The following is a 23,501-nucleotide window of genomic DNA, read 5'->3' as shown; positions in this document are numbered from 1 at the left end:
GGACAGATCGCGCAGAACCCACACCTGAGAGGGGAAAGGCGCCGCTCCAGCCCTCCCACTGCCCCAAGAACCACACACAGGGGCCACAGGCTCTCTTGTTTAATGGTGGCACAGCCTGCAATCTGGTTCCTACATCAGGGAAGCTGGGGACCCTGCCTGAGGCCAGGGGCAGGCCCTGGGTAGGGGCAGGGGCACAAGGCTGCAGCACGGCGGCTGTCACCCCTGCCCACCCTGGGAGAGAGGACACTCGGACCCCTCTAGCCACAAGTCACCAGAAACTTTGGTTTTTGTTTGTTTTCAAGTTTCTGTCCCAAGGAAGCTGCCCAGGAGAAACAAGGGGGCTGTTTCCCAAGGGAGCAGTGGGGCTGGGGCTGGGAGGAGCGACGCCAACCGCTGGCAATGCCCAGATCTCGGGGGCAAAGACCCCACACGCTCCAGAGTGATAGGCAGGAATGACGCTGGAAGTAGGGACCAGAACAGGCCCCTCCTGCCCTACTGGGGGTCCCAGAACCTGATCCAGGACCCCTCCCAAGCCCTCAGGAGGGGGCCGCATGAGGAAGGGGCCCCAGGGTAGAAGAGACAGAAACACAGAGAGAGAGAGGCAGAGGGAGGCGAGGGGTGGCGCTCACCCACGTAGCGGGCGAGAGAGTCAGTCCTGGGCCCACCGGGATCCACGCCCCCCAGGAGATGGCCCAGAGACAGTGAACCAGGCAGGCCCAGGTCCCAGATCTGGGCACAGCGGGGCGGAGCCCACGGAGGGGCGGGAGGAGGTCAGGGCGCGGCCGGTGCGGGCAGCCCTGCGGGGTCGGCAGGGGCAGCAGAGCAGACGCAGCCTCAGTCCCACCAGACCTCAATGGGCAAGAACTTCCAGAGGTCGGGCTGGCCCATGTGCAGCAGTCCACTGAAGGGTGAGGCGCTCCACTGGAATGGGGGCACCTGGTCCCACGTGGGGCCACTGGCCGCCAGAAAGCGGAAGGCCTTGGCCAGCGCCATGCTGGTCACCTGGGGGCGGGGGCAGAGCAGGCTGCTGAGCACCAGCCTGGGCTGGGCTCCGACCTGCCCCAACCCAGGGGCCCCTGGCCCAACCACAGCCCAACTGTGACCCTGACTGCTGCCCCGCCCTCTGCTTTGACCCCAGCCTTCACGCCCCATCCCCGGGATGATGGTGACCCAGCCCACCCCAGCCCCCTCGCCTGGGCGGGTCAGCACCTTCACATCGATGCCCCCGTGGGAGCGCTGGCGCAGGGCCGGGAAGGGGTAGGAGCCGTTGGCCGGGTTGAGGTCGGAGCGCGCTGAGATGGCGTTCTCTCCGTTGGGCTGGGGGCTGCACTCTTTGCACAGGGACAGGGGGTCGTGCAGGAAGTCATTGTACCTGATGGAGAAAGGGGGAAGGGAAGGAAAGTCAGCTGTGCTGGGAAGGGGAGGCCAAGGAAGGAGCCACACTGCCCACGGCCGCGGCCCCCAACACAGCCCCGGCTCTCAAGGCGCCCGCTGCCTCCACCCCCTTCACCTGCTCACTCCACACACCCTCAGATCCCACTCAGGCAGCCCTGCCTGTGGGAACCCTCTGGGCTCCCATCCCAAGCCCACCTAGAGACCCCGTGTCGTCCCTTTATAGCATCTCTTGGGACTCAGACAGTCCTCGTTACACGTGCACATCAGCGTGAGCCCCTGATGGATCTCTGATCTCGCCCGAGGCAGGGTGCTCCCTGAGGACAGCGGGCACGTGCTCGGTGCCTGTTGCTCTGGCCCAAGCACCCTGCCCAGCGAAGGGTGGTCATTCAACAGTGGCTGGGCATCCTCCCCGTCACGTGAGGATGGCAACAGGACACGTGCCGAGTGCCCCGCGGTGGGCCCTGCAGCACCGGGTGCTGTGGACACGTCGCTCCGGCCGAGCCCCAGCTTCTGGGAGGTTTACATGAGCGACACAAGCACAGAGAGCTCCCCGCACCTCATAAGCTGGATCATGGAGTCCAGGTCATGCACCAGCGACTGGTTCCGCCGGAAGATCTGGGCCCGGGGGCTCCCATCATAGGAGAACCAGTCCCCATACTGGGCCACCAGGGCCTGCAGCCCACTGGTGTTGAACACAGTCTCAAAGGACCTGCGGGGACAAGGATGGTCACTCACAACCCCCAGTGACCTCAGCTGGCCACGGCCGTGCCAGGGAGGTGGAGGGGCTGCCATGCCAGAACACGATCACTAACAACCACGACCATCGGGACAGCAACAGCGATGTCTTTTGTTTGGGCGGGGGGTGGCTTGGTAGGGTGACCACGCTTGGGCTTTGGGGTCCAAGAGAAGTGGCTTCAGATCCTGACTTCACCAGTGACCAGCTGTGGGACCTCGAGAAGGTCAGGTATTCTACTCTCTCGGAGCCTCGGTTTCCTCATCTGTGGAGTGGGAACAGAGCTGCCACCACCACCCACCATGATTGTAAGGATCGAGTGAGAACCCAGGAAAAGCACAGGGAGCGGCGAGAGGTGACGGCTATGCGGCCCCCTTAAGGCAGATCCAGCTGGGGAGCCATGGCCGGGTCGGCTCCTGAGCCTGGCCATCCTGTGCCCCGCTGTGGGTGCAGAGCAGGGGGCCACACGGATGCCGACCTCAGCCCACAACTGCACCCCCAAATGGCCAGGGCTCTCTTGGCGAGGAAGGGAGTGGGTGGGTTTCTTTGCTCCATGGGTGTCAAGAGTCACCTGGGGAAGGACCCCCGCCAGGAAGGAGAGCTGAGCGAGGGCCAGGGCAGAGACGGGGGACGTACGGTATGTTGTAGCTGGCCCAGTAGGTCTTCTGGTAGAGTTCCGAGGTCTTGTCGGCCACCACCACCATACCCCTGCGATGGAGAAGAGAGACGGGGCAGGAGTGGGGAGAAAAGGGACTCCCGTGGGCACCGCCCTGCTCAAGGACCCCGAAGTCCCCACCACCTGGGGGTGGATCACATCCTGAATCTTTAGCCCAAGTTGGTGCTGCCTTCCCGCCCGCCCTGGTTCAGCAGGCCTCCGAGCGCTTGCTGAGGCAGCCCCCCGGCCGGCCGTGGCGCCCGTCCTCCTCCCCAGGGCACTCACGGGAGCTGCTCCAGGATGGTGAGCACCCTGCTCCCAGGGCTGGGCCCGCCCGGGACGAACGCCTTGTAGTCCACGATCATCCACTGGTTGTTGTAGCTGCCAGGCCAAGGAGAGAGGACTGAACACACCCTGGGGCCACTGCCAGAGCCTCCCCCTTCCCCCAGGGCCCCGCAACAGCCAGGGATCATGGGGCAGGGGTGGCCTGGGGGCGACCAGACACCCCACTGTCATTCTGATACTGTGGCTTGACCAGGTGTCCTCAAACCCCGCTCCAGAGTCGTCTCTGGCTCCCTGGCGCTTACTGGAACCGACTCTGCCTGACGTTCCAAGACCCGCACTAGCCAGTTCCAGGGTCTCTGGTTCATGGCCCCATTCATCCATGTCCCACCTTATCAGAAGCCCTCCCCACCGTCCCCAGGGCTCTCAGCTTCCAAGGTCTCTTCCTGTCCCTCTGGAGACCTTTCCTGGGTGGAGGAGCCCGCAGGACAGAGGCAAGTCCTTTGCTTCCCTGAGCCTCAGTTTCCCCATGTATAGACAAGGGAGGGACTCTAGGATTCTTCCAGCTCCAATGAGAATCTGTGAGAGGGCTCTGCAGAGAGGTGGGGTGTGGGGCCCTGGCGCCATGTCAGGTCCCCTGGGGTCTCAGTATTAGTGGAGAGACTGGCCCACCTCTTGGACGGGGAGGCCACAGTGTGAGGAGCCCACTCACGTGCCACTGTTGAACCTCTTGAAGGTATCTGCCCAGGAATCCCCATCCACAGCCAGGCGGTTGGCCACAATATTGCGCACCCACTCCAGCACGCAGTGCTTGGGCCGCACATACTTCCACAGGGCCGGGTTCCTGTTGCCGATGGTGGTCTCCAGGGTCACCTGTGGGAGAGCCGCGGAGGCAGTGCACTGAAGGGCCACCTGCCTTACAACCAGGGCACGCTGCCACCAAGTGGCAGTGCTGCATCAGTCAGGGTTCATGTTGACTGACTTACAGTCGCTTAAAACATCAGGTCCTGGTTTCACTGTTCCTCACTGCTTCCTTAGAAGAGCACTGAGGGGGATTCATGATCATGCATCCAGCTTTGCCCCAGGGAGCAGCCCTGAGAGCCCCCAGTGCTGCTCCTATGGACCCAGTTCCCCTACCTAGCGGGCCAGCTCTTTCCCTGAGAAACAGCATCCCATTTCTTCCTCTTTCCTGCAGGTTCACAGGGGAAGGTGGGCGGCTGGAGGCCGTCAGCCCGGCAGACTACCACACTCTCAATGAACTCACAGCCCCCCTGGGAAAACGCAGCCCGGCTATTAACGCCCCTTCTTACTGAAGGTAAACTGAGGCCTGGAGACGCTTGCCAAAGGGCACGGCTGGCAAGTGGACGGGCCAGGATTTGATCCCCAAACTTGCAACTCTTAAACCAGCGCTCGTTCCCCTATGGCAGGATGTGAGTGTGCTTCTGCCTTTTTTCTACAAAACTGGAAAACAGCTCAAAGACGGCAGTAGTCATAAATGTGACGTTTAAAAGAGGACTCCGCAAAGCGAGTCCCTCACTGGCAACGCCCAGGTAGAGACGGCGTCCTCCACTCCCTCCACTCTGTTCCCTCCTTGTCCCTCCGCCAGTGGCTCTTAGCATCAACAGCGCCAGGACTCAGGCGAGCGGCCTCAAAGCCCCGGAGGGCAGCTTCCTCTCTCTCTGGGCCGGCACTCAGGGAGTCTGCAGACTCAGAGGGGAAGCACGGCATCTTCATTTTCCTAACGACAAACTGAAATTCAGCATCTCCTTCCACTGCTAACAGGTGACACAGCACAGTGGTATCGGTGGTACCCGAGACTGCCACCAACAGAAACCACAGATGTTTTCCCACCATGTGACAGGGTTGCACGAATCTCAAAATATCACTTATGCTCCTCGTTACTTCTGAATTATGGCAGGTGGCACACCCACTACCAAATCTTATTTAACATGCTAATAAAGCACGACGTATATTATATTTAAAGTTTACGTATATAACATTTCGATAAGCGCATTTCAGTATAATTGGTTTCCTTTATGAGCCCATATATTTTGGTTTATGCATCTGCAAACATTATTCTGGGAAGGGCTCCACAGCTCCCCAGACTGCCAAAGGGGTCGTGGCACAAAGACAGTTAAGGATGCAGATGGAAGGAAAATTTCCCGCCCTGTCACTTTCCAGGCACCTGTATTAAAGCCATCTCAATCGTCCCTGCCCAGCTTCACTCTCCCGACCCCAGGCTGCAGCAAGGGGTCCCCCACCCACGGCCTGGCCCTCTCAGGCCTCTTTCCACATGGGGGGGCACTAAATCCCACACTGCTCTCAAAAACCAACGGAAAAGGAGTGCCCCCACTGGCCCCGGGGATGGGTGGCCCCCGCGTCCAGGCCTTTGGTGAAGCCAGGGCTCAGCTCCTCTGCAGCGTTGCCCCAGCGACCGCGGGGCCCGCCGCCTCGGCCCGGGCGCCAGGAACAGACTTCTAAACGGGTCTGGACCCCAGCCAGGAGAGCCGATCAAAACAACGCATTGTGAACAACCTTTATTCAGAAAACCGGGCCAGGTTAGAGGGGGTCGTGGACAACGAGAGGGAAGGCAGCGTGAGAAAGAGCAAGGTCGTGCGGGGAGAGGAATGGCTTAGCCTAAATACATAAAGACAAAACGAGGCCACTGAGGTCAGGGATGTTTCAAAAGGCCCAAACCAGCGATTTCTGAGGAGCTGGGTTACAATGCAGAGTCCCAGGCCGGCTGCGGGTTTGGGAGGCCCCGGCGGGGCCTGGGAATCCACGTTTAACAAGCCCCCGGTGGTCCAAGTACCCCGACAGGAGAACAGCCTGAGCCCTGGGTGGGGTGGGGGCTGCGTCCACCTCATTGTCACTGTGCCCCGGCTCCTATGGTCACCAGAACACCCAGTCCCCGCCGGCCGACCAGATGCATCCTGCTGGTCCAGGGCTGCAGGGGAGGAGCAGCCCGGGGAGAGAGGGGCACTCACCAGCCCGCTGGCCAGGATGTAGAAGTCGTCACAGGAGAAGATGGTGCCGGGGTAGGACGAGAAGACCAGCCTGTTGCCAGGAGCCGGCGGGGCGTCCTCTGTGCGGGGAGAGCGGGGCGGAGTGCTGGTCAGACAGGCCACGCGGGGCCCCCGCACTCCCAATGGGGCGTGGGAGTGTCTGGGGGGAGGCAGGCCTCAGAGGAAGCCCCCACTCACCCCGACTCCATCCTTTCTGAGATTCAGCAAACCAGGCATTTAACATATATGAGTGTGTGTGCGCACACGCGTGTGTGTGTACAAAGGAAAGCTAGGAGCAAAAAAATTAAAATAAAAAAATGTATATACATGTTTTTATATAGCTATATATATTTAGTTTACTAGTACCTTTTTTGGCTTTCTTTTTTTGTTTTAATTGCAAAGACATTGTAAAAAAGACAGGTTTTGTTTTGGGGTTTTTTTTTTTTTCCAGCTTTATTGAGGTATAACTGACAAATAAAAATGGTCTGTATTTAAGGTGTACATGTGATTTGATATACACACACATTGTGAAATGACCACAATCAAGCTAATTAACTCATCCATCACCTCACACGGTACCATTTTCGTGTGTGGCAACAACACTTAAGATCCATTCTCCTAGCAAATTTCAAGTATACAAGACACTGTTATTAACTGGGACGCCGTGCATCAGATCCCCAGAACTTACTCATCTTATAAGGGAAACTCCGTGCCCTTTGTCCACGTCCCCCCGTGTCCCCTCCCCGTGGCCCCGTAAGCACCATTCTACTCTCTGCTTCTATGAGTTCGACTCTCTCAGATCCCGCACCTGAGAAGGGACCGTGCAGTATTTCTCTTTCTCTGTCTGGCTTATCTCACTTAGTATAACACCCTCTGGGTTCGTCCATGTTGTCAAAAATGGCAAGATTTCCTTCTTTTTTAAAGCTGAATAATATTCCACTGTACACGTGTCCCACTTTCTTCATCTCTTCGTCCATCGATGGACACTCGGGTTGCTTCTGTACCTGGCTATCGTGAATGATGCTGCAATGAACATGAGCACGCAGACACCTCTCTGAAATCCTGTTTTCACCTCCTTTGGACAAATACCTGGAAGTGGCATTGCTGGAGAAGCGAGCACCGACTCTGGAGGGAGGACACCTGGGGAGAAGCCCAGCTCAGCCCCTAGGAACTGTTTGGTCTATGGAAGCCACTTCATCTTTCTGAGCCTCAGTTTCCTTATCTGCCAAGTGGGACCAACCATCCCTCCCCTACACAGGGCAGGGGTAAGGATTTGGTTTACAGGGTCACAGTGGTGAAGAGCTCCTAGCACAAGAGCGGATGCTCAAGGGTTAGCACCACCTAACAGATCAGCCTTGTCCAGATGGGCTTCAGGTACAGGGCGTTCTGGGGTAGCAGCCAGGGCCCTGCGGGGATGGACCGAAGGAGCCGTTTCTATATAACTCACGTATAAATAAAAATAAAAGGGCAAAGTCATGACCAAACAGCTAAAACTGCAAGGGAAAACCACCAACATTAACGGTGCTTCTTTGGGGACAGGGGGATTACAGGTGACTTTTATTCCTTCTTTGTGCTCTTCAGTATTTTCCACAGTGAACATATATTACTTAAGGAATTTGTTTTAACTAGTAAAAATTAGTGTGGGAGTCAAAAGGTGAAAACAGCCCAAACATCCACCAATAGATGAGTGGAGACAGGAATTGGAGCCTAGCCATCCCACGGAATATTATTCAGCCATAAAAAGGAAGGAAATCCTGACACCTGCTACAACACGGATGAGCCTTGAAAGCCTGATGCTCAGGGAAAGAAGGCAGTCACAGAAAACCAGGACTGTACGATTCCATTTATGTGAAGTGCCCAGAACAGGCAAATGTGCAGAGACAGACAGCAGACTGCTGGGGCCCAGGGCTGGAGGGCGTGGGACGGAGAAGGGTTACTTTACAGTTACAGGTTCCTCTCGGGGTGATGAAAATGTTTTGGAACTAGACAGAAGTGGTAAATGCACAACACTGCGAATGCAGTAAAGGCCACTGAACTGTCCACTTTAAAACGGTTAGTTTTATGTCACGTGAATTTCACCTCAATAAAATAAATAAATAAAACTACAACTAGAAAATTTTAAAAAATTAGTGCAGGTTTTTATGAAGTTCTAGAACAGGCAAAACTAATCCAATGGGAAAGACATCAGAAGGGTGGCTGCCTGGGGAGGGGGTGGAGATTAACTGCAAGGGGCGCAGGGGGCTTGCTGGGGTGATTGAAATGTTCTCTGTCATCATTGAATGGCAGTTACATGACTGCATATGTTTCTCCAAACCCATCAAATTATACACGCTATGTAATTAAGCTATCCATCAACAAAGTTAATACCCCCAAAAACCCCAAACTTCGTCTGGGAGGTCATTTATCACCCATCAGAATGGCAAAAATTGAAATGAACCATAATACTCAGTGCTGGCAAAGTTGAGGGGAAAGTCAATGGGCCCATACTGCTGGTGGAAGTGTAAACTGGCCCAACCATTTCTGGAGCCCGCTTGGCTGTATCCATGTAGAGACTGACATTTTAATCACGCCCCTCTTTCGACCTAGCGTTTCCACTAGGAAACGCCTCTGGGGTTCCCATTTACTTGCCACAGCACGGTCCAACACGGCACAGAGCTGGAAATGGCCCAAATCCTCAGCTGGGGACTACTGAAGGTTTAACAGCCAGCTGTTAAAAGGTGGCCCGATCATGGCAATATCAAAACTTCTCCAAGGCTGGCTGTCGAACAAAAGGGGCAAGCTGCCCACGATCCGTAGGCTATGGGCTCATTCATGTTTAAAAGAACAGAAAGCAAACTTTCTAGGGCAGTGAAACCATTCTGCATCATGCTGTCATGGTGGATTCGTGTCGTTGTGCATCTGTCAAAACCCATAAAACTATCCTAGACTCAGAGTGACCTCGCATGGAAACGAGGGACTGCAGCTGATAATAAGGGATCAGTGTTGGCTCATCGGCTGGAACAGAGGTACAACACTAATGCAACACGTTACTACTGGGGGCAAGTGGGGATGCTGTACTATCGACCCAATTTACCTGTAAACCTAAAACTTCTCTACAAATAAAGTCTATTAGGTAAAATAAAGGTCCATATAAACACATACAAATGCATGCAAACCAAAATGGCAACAGCGGTTTCCTCTTGGGAGGGGTCTGGAGTTTGCAGGGAGCGCATCAAGAAGGAGAGGGCCTGGACAGGGGCAGGAGAGAAGCTTCTGGGGGCTGGGAAGATTCTGTTTCTCGAGCCGGGCGCTACACACAGGTGTGTCAGTGTGCAAAAGTTCCAGCTTACACTTACACTTACGATGTACACGCTTTTCTGTAAAAAGGTCAACTTCGAAGTTTACTTAAGTTTAAATGAACGGGCGTTTGGTTGTCTCCAAACTGTGACCGCAGGTGACATCCTCGCACTCCGGCTCCAGGCGGAAGTGGAATGTTCCCCTAGGGCCAGATCTGAGCCGAGAACGGCGGGACAGCGGGAGTGACAGATTTGGAAATTTATTAGCCGCCGGCTGGGCGCCTCTTCCAAGTGGCCGAGCCAACCCCCACTCTCCTCCGCGGAGGTGGGGTACACAGCCCCCAGGCTCCTGCCACCTTCTGGCGACGCTAAGTTTTTAAGTTTGGTAAGAAGGAGGCACTCAAACACTGGGCAGCGGCCACCTCTGGGGTGGACACTGGGGCCAGGGCTTGGGGGGAGGGGGCCCTTGGGGTAGCGGGGTCTGAGCTGCAGTTTCCACATTCGACAGGAAGAAGGCGTTCCTGCATTCCTCGCGTAGCTGATTGTTTGCAAAAATGGCTGCAATTCTTCCTAAGCAGCTACGCCATCTGTGACATGACCCTGGTGTTCCTTCCATCAAAAGGTGGGGCCTGCTCCCCACCTCTCAAATCTGAGCTGGTCACCTGACTTGCTCGGAGCAACAGAATGCTGTGCCCGTCCCAACCAGCTCTCAAGAGGCTCCCACGCTCCCTGTCCAGGCATCCCGTGAACAAGCCTGAGCCAGGCTGTGGGAGGATGACAGACCAGCTGCCCTATCACCCAGCAGGTAGCCACCCCCAGACACATGAATGAGGCCACTCTGGGTCAGCCAGGTGGCCTCAGCTGACAGCAGGAGCACCCGTGAGCCCAGCCAACATCAGCCAGGCCTGGTCTGGGCTCCCCAAACAACCAGCTGATGCACAGACATGTGAGCAGAAATAAACTGTTGTGTTCTAAGCTTTTGTTGTTTTAAATTTGGGGGTGATTTGTTACACAGCAATAGCTAACTGATATACCTTATGAAGTAAACATTAAAAGGAAATAAACATGATAAAAATAAGATGAGCTCTTAGAATGGCCCAACAGTGCCCCCCATGTGTACGGGGCCAAGGCCCCCAGCTCCCAGGACCACCCCCGCCCTGTGCACCCACAGATGTGCTCACACCCTCATCCACCCACCTTGGGGGCCTTCGTGGAACTGGAACCAGTACTTCTTGATGACGCGCAGCATGCTCTGGTAGGAGTTCCAGGTGTTGTGGGCAACAAGGAGGTCCCTGTGGCCGGGCAGCAGCTTGACGAGGGCGGAGCAGGCGCCCGCGCCCAGAGTGCGCCTGGCCTCGGTCTTGTTCAGGGCCGGCTCCAAGTCCCCCAGGTCCCCGGAGATCTGCAGCAGGCTGAGCGGAGCCGGGGGCCAGGGGTCACCGGGCCGGCCGCGGCTGCCAGCACGTGCCCAGTCCACAGGGGAGGAAGCCGAGGCTCTAGGGGGTCAGGCGACGGGTCTGAGACCGCAGAGGCAGGATGTGGCAGAGACAGCGTTGGAAGCCAGGTCCATCTGGCCCTTCCCCCCGCCCTGCCCACTCTGGGGGCGGCACTTACAGGAACCCCAAGGGTTTGATGGTGAACCTCCCAGTGGGAAAGGCCACACTGCCTTCATAGCTGTCCTCTAGGCCTTTCAGCTGCAGGAGGGTCAGCCGCACCTGGTGGGGGCAGGGGGGCAAAGGGCAGGGAGAGGTGAGGCCTCTCCCCCAGGCTCACACCTCCTCCTGCAGGGGGAAGGGCTGCGGCCTGGGGACCCACACAGATCAGGAGAGGCTCAGGTGCACCCTCCAGGCTCCAACCAGCCCTGACGCCCCCTTAACCACCACCCACCCCTCTATGCCAAGCACCCTCCTGCCTTCAATTAATTAACTGTACGTCCCCGCTCTGTGCCAACCCCAAATCACCCCACTCAAGAGCCCAGCTCAACGCCACCGCCTCCAGGAAGCCTCCCAGCCTGCCCTGGTCCACTGTCCATGGCTCCCTGTTGTGAGTTTAGCTACAGTTTAGCTGAGCTGCTGCCTCAGGCACCAGTCTCAGGAGGCTGACTTCTCCCCGTTGTCATTGCCATTGTTCTGCAACCATGGAGCCTCATCACCATGGAATGCAGCCCACAGAGCCCTGGCCAGTGCTAGGCGCACACCAGGACTCAGTAAGCATCTGCAAGATGGAGGCACAGACAGGCAGGACTGAGAGATGGATGGGGGGGGGGGCGCGGTGAATGAACGGGAGGCAGGAAAGGCTTTTCTCGTAAGGGCGTGAGTAGGAGGGGGAGGGTAGTGAGCAATTCTACTGAGGCACAGGGTGCAGACGTGGCCCAGGCTGGAGGTGCTGAGACCGCCGTCTCCCAGAGACTGCCCGTGGCGCGTGCTCACAGTGAGCCTCCCGAGGTGACTCGGGATCCACAAACAGGCAGCTGCCCTGGAGCCCTGGCAGCGGTGCAGCAGAAGGACACCTGCCGGTCTCTGTCAGCTGCCGGCGGGTCAGCAGCTCCCCCAGGAAAGGAAAGCAAACTCACTGTGCCCTGACTCGCCGGGCTTTTTCGCTCTCCTCGGGCCCTCTTTCTCTTCTGTAAACATTTTGCACCTGCACCTGATGAACCACCAGACCAGCCCCTCCCCGTACCAACGAGACGGCATGCGGACAGTCAGCTGCACGTCTCCAGCCACCCTTCGACACTAGGGGGGCGGAATGGGCTGCGTGATAGACAGGCTGGGGCGGATGGCTGGGGTTCCACCAAGGGGAAGGATGGAAGGACGGACAGCTGGGGACCAGACAGATGGAGGAACGGCAGGTCGGCCGGGAGGGATAGAGATGATGACGGGCATAAGGGTGGCTGGGCAGCTGGACACACCAAAAGGCTGGCCGAGAGGGGCAGGAGACAGGCGGGTCGGCCAGCTGGAAGGGCAGCAGCCGCCACGGTGGCAGGTCCCCAAAGCCGCCCCATCCCACTGCGTGTGGCGGCCGCGCCCACCTGGTGCCAGTAGGCAGAGTCCTTGTTGGACTCCATCTCCTCCTGCATCCACTCCAGGTTGGCGTCCAGGAAGCCCTTGAGCCTCTCGCAGTAGCCGACTTCATACTCGAAGGGGCCGCAGTAGTTTACCACCGTGTTCATCCAGTGCATGTAGATGAGCTGTGGAGCAGGGGCAGCCGGGCCGCTGTCTTCCCCGCGGACCCCCGGGCTCAGAGTCCTCACCCCCACCCAGGTCTCTGAAGAGCCAGGCTCCCTGGGGAGGCCACCTCTGCTCGCGCCAGCTCCTGTCGCCAAAGGCCCTCCTCGCCGACCCAGCTCGTACCCCCGTCAGGGCCCAACGCCTCTGGACATGTCCCTCTGAAAGCCTTTAGCATTCAGTCTGTCCCAGATTACACCTCCTCTATTACTGGGGGCCCTGATCAGTACACGCATCCAGTCAGTCAGTCAACTACCATTTTTCTGAGCATCTACTATGTCCTGCCGCAGGCACTGAGGACACGCAGGGAAGGCACTGCCGACTCAATTGGTCAAGAGGAGGCTGTGCCGGTTTCAGCCAGGCTCAGGAGGACTTCCGCGCCGCCCCGCCCCATGTCACGTGAGCCAGCCTGGGCGAGCCCGCTGGGGGTGAAAGAGCACGGGAGCCCACTCGTCCCCGTCAGTCCCCGTCACCCCAGCTGACGGAGAGCCAACCCCAGACACGGGACTGAGGCCATCCTGGGCCAGCGGCCCACCCAGCAGAACTGGCAGATCACAGCAGAAGCACCGAGAGCCCAGCCAAGATGAGCCAGGCCTGGCCAGGAGCACAACCCGCCAGCCGGCGTCCCAGCGGAGGAGGAACGCCTGCCGACCCCGGCACGCCCCAGAGAAGGGTCGGATGCCCATGGCTAACGCTAAGGTCACTCCACACGAAACCCCAGGACAACCCTGTCGGGGAACTGCCATTATCCCCACTTCACAGCAGAGGAAACTGAGGCACAGGCAGGTGAGTAACTCACCCAAGGTCGCCCAGGTAGTGAGCCAAAGAGCCAAGATTTGAACCCATGGAAAGATGGGGACTTGTAATTTCCCAAAGCACAGACCTCACTGGGCAGGGGCTCAGGGGAAACGTGCGGCCATCCCCGCCACACTGGACATATTCCTAGCAGCACCCAGTGCCCCGAGATTGACGGCTTAGGGAACCCCGCTCCGTCGCCATCTCCCTGAAGCACATCCAAATTCCACTCGTTGCTCGAGACCCCAGTAATACGCCACCTCCTCCATGCAGCCTTCTTCTCCCCCCAGAAGCATTTCCCACATGCCTGTCCTACTCCAGGCGCTGGGCCAGGTACAGGGGACACAGCTGGGACAGAACTCAGTTACTGTCCACAAGAAGCCCCGGGGCCAGTGCGGGAGGCTGCAAGGCACACTGGTTAGAAGCAGAGACTCTGGTCAGACAGAGCTGAGTTTGAATGTCAATTGGCTGTGTGACCTTGGGTAAGTAACTTCACCTCTCTGAGCTTTAGCATCATGCGTTCAGTGGGGGGTGGTCATGCGTCCCTCGAAGGGCTGGTGTGTGGCTTATGAGACAACGTGGGCAAGGCACCAGGTATGTGTGTGGGGGATTCCTCACATGAGAGCCACTTCTGGCCTTGCCTCAGTGTCCCTGGCAGGCTATGTGTCCCTGGAGTGAATCACGTCTCACTCACCAACAAGCACCCAAAACAGTAGTGGCCCGGACCAGCATCCGACCACCTCCCCCATCGTCCAGGTCCCAGGAGGGCATCCAAAACTACAACTGGGTGTCCGAACAAGGAGTGTGACTTTCATCAAAGCTGCCACGCTGTGTGCTGTCGTCTGTCACGTGCTCTCTCCCCCCCAGCGTCAGGCATCTCAGACTCATCCATGCGGCTCATCCCTCCCCACACTCCGTCTGATGGCATCGTGTGATGGTACCCGATGGGGTCACCCTGCACCACTGGGGGCAGCTCGGGGCTCCTGCCTTTGGGCTGTCGGGGTCACCTAATGCCTGTCCCTGGGTCACCTCCAGGTGCACGCCTAGGGAGCGGGCCGCTGGGTCCCAGGGCTTGGATGTGGTCAACTCTACAAACTACTGTTCAAAGTGGGCGTCACGTCTCCACCCACGGCTGGGAGAGCGGCCGTCACAGCGCGGCCGCACCCACTTCTGACACTGTCTGACTTCTGAGAGTTAGGATGGTGCCTGTTATGAAGCCCAAATCACGTAAAGCAAAACAACACATAGTGTGTTGTTTAAAGATGCATCACGTGTGGTAAAGCTAGTTTAACAAAAGTGAGAGGGTGGAGACACCTCCAGGTCCACCCACGGACGATGGATAAATAAAACGGCCCGTCCGTCCAAAGCAACATCATCCAGCCATAAACAGGAACGTGTCCCTGACCCCATCAGCACATGGATGAATCCTGAAAACATGACGCTAAGCAAAGGAAGCCAGTCCCTAAAGGCCAGACTGTGCGATTCCACATACACAACACGTCCGGAATAAGCAAATCCATAGAGACGGGAAGGACGTGAATGGTTCCCGGGGCTGAGGGGAGGCGCAAAAAGAGACGGGGCTGCTAACAGGCAGGGGGTTTCTTTCTGAGGTAGTGAGAATGTTCTGGCATTGGATAGTGGTGATGGTTGCACAACCTTATGAATATATTAAAAAATCACTGAATTGTACATTTTAAAATGGAGAATTTCATGGCATGTGAATTACATCTCAATATAAAGGAAGGAATGAATGAATGAAAGTAAGGGAATGACAGCCACCACATTCAGGGTGGTGGGTGCCTCCGGGGGTCGGGGAGGCAGGGGGCTTCAGTGTTATCAGTAGCATTCTAGTTTTAGTGCAGGCATTCATTTTAGCATGAAGCTTCGGAACATGGAATATGTCACGTACCTTTTCTATGCATCAAGCGGTTCCCAGTGGTACCCATTCGTTAGAAGTAAACTTCTAAGGAATGCATGTGAGCCTTTTCTCCCAAACTAGATGGGGGGCCAGGGGCCGGGGGCACCCACTGTGCACCTACCTCCGAACCCTCCAGCTCCCTGGGGAACACATTCCGGGGGTGGGGGAGGTGGGAGCCCGGGTCCCCCATCGGGCCCTTACCTGCTCGGACACGGAGGCCTCCACCACGCCCGCCGCGTAGGCCTGCAGGCTGTCATTGTAGTTGCCAGAGGTGCGCAGCTCCAGGAAGGCCCACCTGGAGCGGGGACAGGGGACCCAGGGTCAGCACAGGGCCGGGGCAGAGCTGGCCTCAGCTCGCACACAGTGGGCTCCCGTGTTAAATCATAAAAAACGACACAGTGATGAACTGCCATTCCGCAAACGTCTGCCTGTCTGTCTGCCTGCGTGCACTTGTCAGAATAAATCCCCAAAAGAGGACCGGCTGGGTCAAAGGGCACGTGTATTTTTAATTTGAATAGATACAGACAAACGGCCTCCCCAGAAAGTTGCAGTAACCTTCATTCCCACCTCCCACAATAATACCACATCTACTGAACGGTTCCTCTGGGCCAGGCACTGTTCTGGTCACTTCCATCGCTATGAGCTCACTTAGTCCTCGTGACGAGCCCATGGTCCTACCGAGAGGCACCATGATGGTCTCCAACGTCCAGAAGAGGAGGAAATGAAAGCACAGAGTGACATAACTGCTGTGGTCAATGGGTGCGGCCCCTCCTCCACATCTGAGTCCTGTGTTGTGCGTGTGTCTCTGCAGTCCCTCCCACCACTGGCCAAGTGTGCTTCCCCACCCCTTGGTTTGGGCTTGGACATACCACGTGACTTGCTCTGGCCAAAGGGCCGTGGGTGGCTGTGGGCGGTTATAAGATCAGCCTCCAGAGGCCTCCCATGCTGGCTCTCGCCCACTCGCGCCTCTGCCATCACCTGAGAGAACACGCCCCAGCCAGCCAGGGCCAGGAGGACAAGAGACACAAAGCAGACCAGGTCTGCAGACCCACAGCATGGAGTAGAGCTGCCCTGGCTGCCCACGGATCTGAGGACAAGGGTTGTTGCTTTAAGCCATGGGCCTGGGGGCAGTTTGTTACACAGCACTGGTGCCTGACACTAGCTGATACACTTGCCAAAGGTCACAGAGCCGGCAAAGGGCAGAGCCAGGATTCCATTCCAGACGGGCCAGCTCCCACCCCGCCTGTCAATCAGCTCTTCTCAAACTCTGATGTGCATCCAGGCCACAGGCCCTGTGGGGACCCAGATTCCCATCAGGGGGTCTGGGGTTGGCCCAAGACCCTGTGTCTCTAACCAGTCCCGGGTGACGTCCACGCTGCCAGTCCCGGAACCACGCTAGGTATACACTGCCTTTCTCCAACGCACAGACTCCTCCCTGCCCACTCCCTTCTTCAAATGATTCCCTTCAACCACTCACATCTTTGCGCAGGTGACACTTGAGGAATTCCATCACATGGTTTGAATCAGAATCCTTTAATTCGTTAAGTTACATATATTTTCTTACTTTTTTTGCTTGTTTATAGTTCCTTGGCTCATAGCCTTTACCCTTTTTTCTGTATTGTGTTTCTGTTCATCTTTCCTTATTGATTGGTGAAATTCTCTATATACACATTAGCCCTTGGCTTGTCACTAATATTGAAAATATGTTGGTACTTTAATTGATTTTTGCTTTTGTTTTTGTCAAACTGAGGTTTTCATTTCCGTGCAGCCAAATCTATCCATCTTTTGCTTTATGGTTCTGGATTTCATCCTTGCTCCAAGGACACAAAGATATCTACCCTGGTGACTTCCAGAACGAGGAGGAAAACATTTGTTACGGCAATTTCTATTAAGAAAATGAGGGCAACAGGGAAACATTAAAGAGACCTTGAGGAGGCTACAGACGAGGGGGGCGGCTCAGCCAGGACTGCCTCGTGGGAAGTTGGCTAAAAAGCCACGGAAGAACTCGAGAACAGCAATAGCTCTGCCCTAGAGAAGGCTCTGGAGGGGACGACTGCCAGAACACCCACACCCGACACTCTCGGTGAGCAAGGCTCCTTGCGCGCCGACTGGCCAGCCACTGAAGGTGTGCAAGGATGAAGGACATCCAGTCCTGGCCTTCGGAAAGCTAATGGCGGACGGGGGCTGACATGTAACAGATAATGAGTAACAGGGCAGCTGCTGTGATGAGAAAGGAATGAAGTGCCAAGAGGGTGCCAGAGGAGGAACGCTCCTGCTGCTACGGAGTAAAACCTAGGAAGGTTTCACAGAAGAGGTGCAGCAGCTTAGGGTTTTGAAGTTTAAGTAGGAGCTTATCTGGGAGAGAGAAGAAGTCAAAGAAGAAAGCCTGAGCTCTGAACATTCCAAAGCAAAGAAGGCTGAACCAACAAGAGCGCGGGGACTGGTATTGAGGCCTGCCACAGCAGATAACAACAGCCCCCAGGCACTGTGCGAAACATATCACATGTCTACCTCTCTCTCTAAATTCTCTCAAAGACCCTAAGACACGAGGTTTATTCTCCTGACTTTACAGATGTGGAAACCCAGGCTCAGAGAGGTGAAGCCACTTGCCCAAGGTCACAGAGCAAGTAAGTGGCAGAGCTGAGACCGAGACTCCAGAGCATGTGCTCTGAACTTAACTGGGTTTTGTGGAGGGTCTTTTTTGGTGGCAGAGGGGTTCTTATCAAAGGAAGATGAGAGCCATGAGCTTTGGGCTAATGACTCACATATAATCACAGACAAGGACAGAAAACCCAAGAGATTGGAATGAAGATTTTAAATTTCAAGGAGAGTGGAGGACAAAGAGAGTCTGGGCTTGTGGGGCCCCCAGATTTCATTTGAATCCCCAGGTCTCTTACACGCTGTGTACCTTTGGGCAAACTGCTTCACCTCTCTGGGCCTCAGTTTCCTCATCTATAAAATGGGCACAGGGACTCCCACTTCACTGGGTTGGGCCAGGAGGTGACACACGTTTTACACTCACTGAATATTTGTCTCATTGCAAACGGAGAGGGGAGTTTGGGGAGACCCAGTGGGTTTGGCGATGGGAGGAAGATTATAACAGATCCCCTGTTGTAACACATACATAACATATCCTAGAATACAGATAATATGCAGATCCCCTCACGATAAGACTGCAGGGGCTCGAGGCAGGCTGTACACAAACTAAAACAACAAAAGCTGTTCAGACATGAGGCCCGGTTACAACCGGAGGCCAGCAGCCTTCCTGCAGGGGGCTCCTGGTACCAAGCTGCCCCTCCGGGAGGCAGTGGGCTTGGTCAAGGCCACGGCGCTGAGGCCCTGGAGACAGGCAGCGGTCAGAGCTCAACCTGTGACCAGGTGCTCCCTGTGCCCCGAGAGACGGCTATGAGGGTCCTCGCGCACAGCAGCATTTTCCACCAGAGCCCAGGAAAACTGGAACCTCCTAAGCCGTCCGCCACCGGTGGCCTGATACCACAGTCTAGCCACCTGCGCAGTGGGTTCTGGAACCACGCAGCCGGATGCCACGTGCTGACAAGATGTCAGGGACAAGGTTTAAAACCAAAAGATTAGAGGAGGACAAATGGTAGACACAGGATAACCCCACGCATAAGCATTAATTACACACACACAGCTATACATGTGCATATGTATGTATGTATGTTTAGGACTGTGCATATGCATAGAAAATCCTGGAAGAAAGAGCTACCAGTGGTCATATATGGAAAGAGAACGAGGGGTTACCTCCCACATCCCATCTCACCTTTGTCAACTGCCAGAATTTTTACCATGAAAAGTCAATTACCTTTATAACACAGAAACTTCAAAGAGAAGTCAGTGTGGCTTCTTTCAAGCTGGGCAGAAAGGAGAAGACTGGAAGGTGACAGTGCCACCGCCAGCCCCACCAGGCCGCAGTCCACAAACATGGAGCTAGCCACTGCCCTTGCTCAGGAGGACGCCTCCGCACCCTTCCTGTGCCTCCTGAGTCCCAAGGGCACCGGGCCGACTCATTTGGATGGGTTTGACTTGGAAAAGCCAGAGAGGTGCTGTCCGCCTGTCTTTCCAGAACACCTGGGGTGGGGGACATTCCCACTCAGGAGGTTTGAGCCCTGTGTTGCCTCAGGCCTTAAGCCCTAATCAAATGACAATGACGTTTCCCATGACCCTGCAAGGTTGTCACCATCCTCAGAGGGAGATAAGGCAGCCGCCCAGGACCACCTGTAATAAGTGTCGCAGAAACCTGAGCTGAGATCTGAGAGGAAACCCGAAACTCTGCTTCCTACCTCCCTTCCTCGCCCTCCCAGCCTCGGCCTCCCCACCTATAAAATGGGGAGGCTTCGACCTCAGCAACCGGCCCCTAGGAGCCCAGGCCACTGTGCTGCCTGACAGCTTTGAGAAATTCTATCCCAGTCCCCGGCCAAAGGAACGCCGCTGGCCGCTGACGAGGGAGCGTTTCTAAAGCGCCATGTGGCCGTGAGTCTGCTCTGTATTCAGAGATGTCCTTTCAGCTTGTCTGGTAGCTGATCTTTTCTGAGATAAAATGGACAGAGGTCAATAAATATTGTTCTGCTTTGTTTTTAATGCACTTGCTTGACAAAAATAAAAAGTTGGCAGAACCGGATCTGTTTCCCCAATCTTTTTTGTTGTTTGTTTTCTGGAAAAGTCTATGGGTCATGCTGTGATTTTATGTCACAGGCGGCTAATGCCCCTGATCCAGCCCCCTCCAGGGTCTATGAAGAGGCCACATTTGGGGAAAGCCAGACCGTTGATGAGCTGGGCAGGGGTCACACACACACCCCCACCCCCATCAGTGCACAGAGGGCCCTGGATGCCCTCCACTGTGAGGGATGTCCCCACCTTATCTGTGGCTGTCACTCTTTCTCATTTTTGAAGGTGTATGTTTCTCTTTTGTGACTTTTCAAAGAAACAGCTGGGTCATATTTACCCGTTTCACTGGGCTGGGTTTCTGCTTGTGGGCTGGTGGATTGGGGTGGTTTCCCGGCTTCCTAATAGGTTAATTCCCTCTTAATGGTATTCACTTCCTCTCCCAACTCCAGGGGGATGTAGGGCAAACAGCTGCCTCGGGGGATCAGCTCAGGCAAGGAGCAAAAGGTAAGGCAGGAGGGCCCGGCTTCCTCAGGACCAAGGCCAGAGCCGGGGCTGGCACGGCCGGCCTCAGAGTATCTCTGATCCCCAAGCGCCGAATCCTAAATGTTTCAGGCGACGTGGGGAGTGTCGGTGCAAAGTCAGACGCAGCACAACTGAAAGAGGAGGGATTATGGGGCAAGGGATGTGGACTTGACCCTGACAATCCCAGGACGCCCAGCGGTGAAATCTGAGGGACAGAAATGAGGAGAGATCCCAAGTTTATGTGAGCAGAAGAGTCGCATCCCCACCTCCGGCCTTCAATGAAGGAGACAGTCACCCCGAGCTCAGAGCTTCTGCTGGTCGGGGTCGGGACACCCCAGATGTCTGTCTTTCATCTTACTGGTTCCCCGACATCCCGGCCCCAAGTGCCGTCAAACTCAGAGGGAAAGGCACATGTGAGTACAAGGGGAATGAGAGACTGGACAGAACAGATGCCAGAGGATGAGGTGAGAAGTGTGGAGGGGACCTGGACTCACTTCTCGGGCCTCAGTTTCCCCAACTGTAAAATGGGGGCAGAGGACACCTGCTCCTTTCTCTCACTCATTCCTTTCTTCAGTAAATAAACAGAGAGAGGTGCTTTCTGCCATCCCACTGAATTTCCCTTCGAGCCCCACCTTCAGGTGAAAAACAGGCTCAGAGAGGTGAAGTGAGTTGCCCAATGTCACCCAGCAGTGACGCTGGACCTGGAAGAACTTTCCATCCGGCACAATCAAGGAAGCCCTCTCTCCACTTCTCTGTTTTCCATAATGGAATTGAGAGCAATGAAGCCCAGTGGAGGCCTCCTGGGGCCAAAGCCCCTACCCCACGCTGGGCCTCCCCTCTGTGCCTCCTCCCCTAGCTGGCACCCAGGCAGGGATTTGTCATGGCCTCTTAGCTCCGATAAGCAGGGCCCAAATCATGTGAGTCAGCAGAGAATGGGTTACCAGATTTCAGAGTCATGTTGCCACAGAGCTCTGGTTCCCTATAGACACGAGGCCACCTTGTGGCCTCCTCTCCCCAGGAGCCGTCCCAGATTAGCCCCTCCCAGCTCCCGTGTCTGCAGCAAATCCTCTCTCCACAGTCTCCCACCTCTCTGACACCCTCCCAAGCGCCACAAAGCACCAGAATGGAGGTGTCCTCAGTGTCCTGTGTCTCCCCAACACCATCGAGAACGAATGCATGCCAGGAAATTGGATGGGGGCAACAGTGGGAGACCATACCTGCTGGAGGGGCAGCACAGTCCAAGCCCTGGGATGAGCCCAGCATGGGACGTGGGACGGGGAAACTTGGAGTCCCCTAAGATCCCCGCACAGCCCGGATGCGGGGCCTGGGCCCTGCTGACAAGGCTCGAGGCAGACTGTCCCCATGCCCACTCATGCATGTTTCCCATCAGGCATTGAACGCAGACCCCGACCTTGCTCAGCTCTGCGTCCCAGTGTCAAGTGCACCCGGTGAGTGAAGGAAGGAAGGAAGGAATGGGCACAGGCCCCATTGCAAGGCCTGAGAGGGGCACCAGCCACCCTCCCAGCCAGAGCACGTCCTCAAGATCCGAGTCACAGACAGGGAAGCGCGAGCCCAGACGGCAGCGGAGTCAGACGAGAGTCACACACCAGAGCGACAGTCTGGGTCCCAGCAATAAGGACGGAGTGCTTGGCTCCTTACTAAGCATGTGGCCAAGCGACGTTACCCTGGACCAGGAGAGAAGCAGGCAGGAGCAGAGCCCAGGGATACTACCCGGATCTTCGTGAATTCAGGGACCCTGTTTTCGGACTGACCAGGAATCCAGACTCAGTTCTGCCGCCCTGGTTCTCGAACAGAGAGGCAGGGGGCTGGCACCCATGGGGTGAGCTACAAATAAGGAAACGAGAACTGGTCTCCTGGAGACCTACCAGCACCTCCCTGGTCCCTGCCGGGACTGGCCTCCGCAGGGATAGGAGTTACTGTACCAGCCACCAGCCATGGACCTGATCTAGATGGAGGCACTGTGCCCTGGGTGGCGGTCTCTGGGGGAACAGAGGTACTGTCACCCCTCGCTGAAGGCAAGGGACTTGTCCCCATTTGCTGAGGGATGCTACATTAGCCTCTACCCAAGGGGCACCTGGTCCAGACGGTGGTGCCGCAGCCTCAGAGGCGGGAAACTGACCCCCCGGGAAACACGGTGCTGTCACCCGCAAGAGAGTGGTCCCAGGGGCAGACGCGGCCCGGGCCCACGCAAGCCCTCCCGCGGCTGGCCCCGCGCGGGGTCGGGCCAACCCTTACCCGGTCTCGCGGATGGCGTTGGTGAGGTTGGCCCAGGCCACGGCGTCGGGGTGGCGGCCCTCCACCAGGCGGAGCTGGCCCGTCTTGGCGTCCAGGAGCACCGAGCGGCTGCGGGAGGCGGGCGGCACGGGCTCGTAGTGGACCCCGCGGCCCCCTGGGGCCGGGAGCGCGCCCGTGAGGCCGCTCAGGAACAGCCCGACCAGCAGGGCCAGCACCAGGGCCAGCGCCAGCGCCCGCGTCAGCGCCCGGGCCAGGCGGCCGCCGGGGGAGCCGTACATCGGGGCCACCATGACGGCGCGGAGCTGGCGCCGCAACCCGCTCACGTGACCGCGCTCCGCCGCGGGGCGGGGCCGGGGGCGGGGCGGGGGCGGGCGGGGCGGGGGGCGGGGCCTGGGCGCGTGGGGCGGGGCGGGGGCGGGGCTTTGGTTTAACCCTTCCGGGGTGGGCGGGGCCGGGCGCGGGTCAGGGGCGGGGTCCACCTTAAAGGGCCCGGGCGCCCCGCCCGCCTACGCAAAACCGACTAGATACTGTCTACTCTCAGCTTTTTGTTTTTCAAGTTTTCCAACCTCGAGAAAAGTTGCAACAATAATAGAGTAAATACCCATATGCCTGCCGTGAATTGCTAATATTTTGTCATATTTAATTAATCTCTCTATAAAAAATTTTGCTCAACCGTTTGAGTTAAGTCATCGTGACGTGTCAGCTCTGAATACTGCAGATGTATCTTAAAAGACATTATCTTGCATAACCACAATACCATTATAACACTCGGGAAATTTACCGTCTGTTTAATACTGTTATCTAATACGAGGTCC

The 23,501-nt window shown here is 56.6% G+C and overlaps 1 protein-coding gene across 2 annotated transcripts; it reads right to left on the bottom strand.

Moving 5' to 3' along the window:
- Positions 1-84: 84 nt before the first annotated feature.
- PLBD2 (phospholipase B domain containing 2) lies at positions 85-23,033 on the bottom strand. 2 transcript variants are annotated; one of them, XM_014858622.3, is made up of 12 exons: positions 22,687-23,033; positions 15,484-15,577; positions 12,374-12,532; positions 10,960-11,060; positions 10,543-10,757; positions 6,053-6,150; positions 3,778-3,938; positions 3,069-3,164; positions 2,765-2,836; positions 1,952-2,104; positions 1,210-1,372; positions 85-1,002 (listed from the first exon to the last, which is right to left on the bottom strand). In XM_014858622.3, exons 1-12 carry the CDS (start codon positions 22,974-22,976, stop codon positions 835-837), a joined length of 1,770 nt encoding a protein of 589 aa, XP_014714108.3. In that variant the 5' UTR covers positions 22,977-23,033; the 3' UTR covers positions 85-834. The 2 variants fall into 2 exon arrangements, with proteins under 2 accessions (XP_014714108.3, XP_044631760.2); XM_044775825.2 differs by lacking the exon at positions 12,374-12,532 and having other exon boundaries at positions 22,687-23,022.
- Between the last annotated feature and the right edge of the window lie 468 nt (positions 23,034-23,501).

Source organism: Equus asinus, chromosome 8, assembly GCF_041296235.1.
Source record: "Equus asinus isolate D_3611 breed Donkey chromosome 8, EquAss-T2T_v2, whole genome shotgun sequence".
Taxonomy (NCBI): Eukaryota; Metazoa; Chordata; class Mammalia; order Perissodactyla; family Equidae; genus Equus; species Equus asinus.
Note: the sequence above shows the minus strand (reverse complement) of the source record. Positions and strands in the feature narration are given on the sequence as shown.

What these genes read in the sequence shown, in the direction of transcription:
- PLBD2 (XM_014858622.3), bottom strand. Translation starts at nt 22,976, where the DNA reads ATGGTGGCCCCGATGTACGGCTCCCCCGGCGGCCGCCTGGCCCGGGCG. An exon ending in ATCAAACCCTTGGGGTTCCT is followed by an intron (nt 10,758 to 10,959) that starts GTAAGTGCCGCC and finishes GGCTCCGCTCAG; the next exon opens with CCTGCTGCAGATCTCCGGGG. An exon ending in GTTCCACGAAGGCCCCCAAG is followed by an intron (nt 6,151 to 10,542) that starts GTGGGTGGATGA and finishes CTCCCCGCACAG; the next exon opens with AGGACGCCCCGCCGGCTCCT.